Source organism: Nymphaea colorata, chromosome 6, assembly GCF_008831285.2.
Source record: "Nymphaea colorata isolate Beijing-Zhang1983 chromosome 6, ASM883128v2, whole genome shotgun sequence".
NCBI lineage: Eukaryota > Viridiplantae > Streptophyta > Magnoliopsida > Nymphaeales > Nymphaeaceae > Nymphaea > Nymphaea colorata.
In genome coordinates, this window is record NC_045143.1 from 14774079 (window position 1) to 14778607 (window position 4529).

The 4529-nt window shown below is 40.6% G+C and overlaps 1 protein-coding gene across 3 annotated transcripts in view; it reads left to right on the forward strand.

Annotated features, from left to right (window-relative positions):
- LOC116255368 (ent-copalyl diphosphate synthase 1) overlaps positions 1-4349 on the forward strand; it is a 29556-nt gene extending 25207 nt beyond the window's left edge. For 2 of the 3 annotated variants that reach the window (XM_031631149.2, XM_031631150.2), the window contains exons 14-15: positions 1029-1232; positions 4032-4349. In XM_031631149.2, the coding sequence (XP_031487009.1) occupies positions 1029-1232; positions 4032-4259 (432 nt within the window). In that variant the 3' untranslated portion in view covers positions 4260-4349. Of the gene's footprint in view, positions 1-1028; positions 1233-2852; positions 2896-4031 lie in introns of all 3 variants that reach the window. The other variant, XM_031631152.2, reaches the window with a different exon arrangement.
- Positions 4350-4529: the final 180 nt, after the last annotated feature.

Consider the following 4529-nt stretch of genomic DNA (forward strand, 5'->3'; position numbering starts at 1 on the left):
GGGTATTCGACATTTTGACATATAGTTGCCTTTACACAATAATGTGCACCAGCCATGCACGCCACTTTCCCATTTAGTATAATTGCTTGCACGATTAAGAAACTACTGGTTTTCCTGAGGATGATGAATCCTAGGAGCATGCATGCCTCCAACCTATGCGGACGGACTAGCCCTTGAAAATTAAATCAACATGTTGATTACCACCTGGATAGACCAAGGTTTTACATATATGGAAAGGTTCCTGAAAGCTCGATCCATATGATGTTGAAAACATATTAAAACATAGATTTAGAAAAAAAAAGTTTAACATGGAAAAAATATTTTCTTTACCCATGGAAGGCCAAGATTGTTTAAGGCATTTCATATAATATATATATATATATATATATATATTACAATGATAAGGGTTGTTGCTGATATGGAGGAGCAGTAACAAGAGGACATATTTTAGAATTTAATTCAAAATTGTTTGAGTAACGCCTCCGGCTGTTGCCTTACATTGTCGCTATTTTGACGACATAAATGCACCATTAGTATCGCGTGCCCTGATTTCTTATGATTTCTGCAAGATAATAACAATGGCCTTAGCTAAATCAACTTGAACTATAACTGGCTTTACGCTGGTTGTTTACATCTTTCCTCAAACTGGATGGTGGAATTGAATATCCCATTGTGAAAGTGGATCGAGTCATCGCCTTCTTGACCTCTTCGGTCATTTGCAGGCCATCATAGCAGCCTTGATCTTCTGTCCTGCATGGATATTATGTTGAAAACATAAAACAGAGTCGATTCGAATAACAGATCCTTGATTTTTTCCTTGCGCTCCTAATAACGGCTATCTTCTTTATCACGAATTAGAACCCTGTGATTCTTTGCCTTGCTGTAAAATGAAGATTATCTTGCTGCATAACCAATGTAAATATACTTTTTTTTTTTCGAGTCGTGCATTTGTAATTCTTGATCCCTTCGGATCCTTTTCTTCATTTTTTTCCTTTGGTTTTGCCCCTAAATGCTGTTTGTATGGGCAGTGGCTGGATTGGATGAACTCATGGCGAGGGGTGGAAGAAGGAGGCGGTAATGGCAGCATTGCAGAGAGCAATGAGGGGGAGCTGTTGGCAACAACCGTCAACCTGTGTTCGGGCCGCTACCCTCAGCATCACCCGGACCATAAACGTCTCACCCACCTCACCAATAGCGTTTGCCGCCAGCTTCGTCGTATCTCCAACCTCAAGGTCTCTCTCTCTCTCTCCCTTTTGAAAACTCTTTTTCTCTGCTGTTTCTAGCCCAACACAATCGGAAAATTTTAAGAAAATTTAAAATATAGAATAAACATGAAGCTCGGAGACAGGACTACACACTAGCCGAGCTCGAGGGCTCGGCTCATTTTTTGCTACGCTTGAGTTCAGCTTGAGCTTTACAATGTTAGCTTGAGCTTGACTCGATAACCATCCAGAACGCAAGCTCGACTCGTTTAAGCTCCGGACCTGGTTCTGCTGTGCAGAAGGAGGTAGGTCCTCCTTCTCAACTGGAAAGTGGTGCGCTTCCTGTTAGTTGTTGCTGCTGTGGAGAAAAATCTAACGGAACAAAAAAATGAAAATCTAAAACCCTAAATCGAGGTTTTTAGATCGAGGGTGTTAAAATCCTCGACACCAGGGTTTCAGCTTGCTAAAAATTGAAACCTTAGTAGAAGATTTCAGCAGCATGTTAAAAAACTGAAAACAAGGGTTTCTGAAACCCTCGATCAAATGTTCAGTTTTCCACCCTCAGTCAAGGGCTTCAGAAACCCTCGGATTAATGGTTCAGTTTCCCAACTCCCAACCCTGGATTTCTCGATGGTTTAGTTTGAAAATCCCTAATCGAGGGCTTCTGAAACCCTTGATCGAGGGTCCAGTTGAAACCCCTTAGTCGAGGGTTTTTAAAAGCCCTACTGACAGTTCAGACTGAGGATTTTTAAACCCTCAGATTAGAGGAGGAGAGAGAGAGGTTGGTGTATCTTGACGCTGCCTGCCATTACAGCTTTGACGGTTGGCGCTGCTCGTTGCCCATGTTCTAGCCTCTGCTAGTGGGCGGGTGCGGTGGTGCTGTCAAAGGTGGTTGGCTGCAGATGATGAAACACTTGGACCTCGTAATCGAATGGAAGAGAGACGATGTAGGGAGAAATGAAAAAGGAATAGGGAAACTAAGTTTAAATGCCAACCATGTAAAGAAAAGTAATTTCCGTTAGATCGCCCATTTTGTATAGAAACTTGACACTGTTTGGCGGATATTACTACAAGTTAGATTCACCTTAGAAACTTGATGTTGTCTAGTGATACACCTCTTAAAAGGTGCACATTTCTTCCTTCAGTGATAGAGTTAGGCGGACCGCAATGAGTTCAATGGTAGGTTCACCTTACAGGAAGGTGAATCAATGAAAGCCTCCATTCTTGGAGGTTTGTCCTTCCAAACTCATTAAGGGCCTTTACACAAAGGAATACCACGTGAGTGACTGTACCTCAAAGATTGGAACATATTCAAAAAACACTGAAACGAGTGTTTCAGGAAGCAGTTTTATGACACAGTCACCAGATATTCCTTGTCCAAACAGCCCCATTAGGTGCCGCTTGCCTAGCATAAGCGGTATAAAACTTACAGATGTGTCAACCAAAAAAAGAAAAAAACCAAAAATTTGGTCAAACTTGTCCATCATGTTCACATTGTCCATCTTCTCTAAGCTTACATTGGAATAGTTACAAAGGATCCCTCCTACAAATAAAACTAGTTAGAAATATGGTGGACGGTTCTTTCGTAAACCACAGAATCCAGCACATGATCTTACCTATTAATTTTGTATGCATGTGCGGTTGAGATAGAAAGAAGGCAAAGAAGAAGATAGGACATTTAGTCATTTGACAGGTATTTTTCTCCTTTTCTCTCTAAAATCAATGATCAAAATCATTCCTAAGAGACACACACACATGTATATATGGCGTTCAATTTTTCTTGACCTAAGGCTTCTTGCTCGCTTATATATGACCATGAACAATGTCTTCAAATTTCACGACTCATTTAATAGGCAAATCAAGCTCAGATGTAGTTCAAGTCAATTGACTCATTTTGTGCTCCTAGTTAGTTATATTTTCAACATTCGGGAAGCATATATCATAAGCTTGAATTTCATACTAGGATGTAAAAAGAAAAATATAAGCTGCATGTCGGCCCACGCCCCCTTCAATGAACATACGATCATACTGACATTGTGGATTGAATTAGAAAGAAATTTTGATGGCCTAATGAGAAAGCGGTCGTAGGTTGAAAAAGTAGATGGACAAATCCTCTAATTCCATAACTGAAATAAAAGTTCAGTAAAAACCGTCAGTATAATTTTTATAACTGTGTTCTGGTTACTGGCCTTTTCTTTTCTGTTCCTTTGGGGCCAACACTTGTGCTACGACAAAGGAAACTTGACATGCGTCACCATTGCTTTTGAAAGTGTCCGAAAGCGGAAGTTATCTGAATAGACTACTGTAGCCATGCCTTTTATAGGTAAGGCAAAAAAATAAAAAAGTGAAGAGCCGCAAACCACGTTGATTCTCTTCAAAGTGGAGGGACATACGTGGACAGAGCCATTTCCACAAAAATGGAGTTCCACCAGTTGGACTGCAGTTACTGTCTCCCATAAGTGGTAGGAGGCTCGCTTTTTCGACCAAACTGATGGCTAAATTGGACTGCGCACTTTCTTTTTCCTTGCTTTATTGGACAAGAGTCTCGCTAGGTTCTTTTGGTCTCTCTCTCTCTCTCTCTGCATTATGAATTAACTCAGATTCACGCCCAACCACTAAACGATATCCAACTTGATCGCCAGATTAAATCAGGTGGGTTTCATTCAAGCAAATAAAGTGACTGTCGGATCAGTTATTAAAAATGCTGTCGGAATGATCAAACTAACAAAATCATTTGGTGTCTATTACAGTCATGATCCTTGTGGTAATCATGTTCTTCACTATCATATTCTGCCTACTCTATAAAAGCTACTGATTTTTCTTTTGCAGGTGCCAAAAAGCGATGAAGCAAGAGAAAACCAGCCAGTGATCAGCACTCAAATAGAGTCTGAGATGATGGAACTCGTCCAATCTGTTCTCAAGAACTCTAAAGGATTGGACAATCGCACCAGTCAGACTTTCTTGGATGTATCAAAGACCTTTTATTATGTTGCTTTCTGCCCCCCAGAGACCATGAAACAACACATGATGAAGGTGCTCTTTGAAAGAGTCGCATGACCGTTGCGTTATTTAACTGGTCACTAGTGTACAGTCACTTCCACATTAAGATTAGATGTTTTATCGGACAGTAAGTCTAAAGCCACAGAGGCCAAATGGTACAGAGTGCTAGCCACCATCCACTATGAAAGCCAATAGTATTATAGAACTATATGGTGGAACCCCACCAACTAAAAGTGAAAGGAAGGTGGGATAACCACAACGAATGCACATTAACCATACCTTGTACTTCCATGATGTCTTGATTGGTGATGTAAAGATTACAGCAGA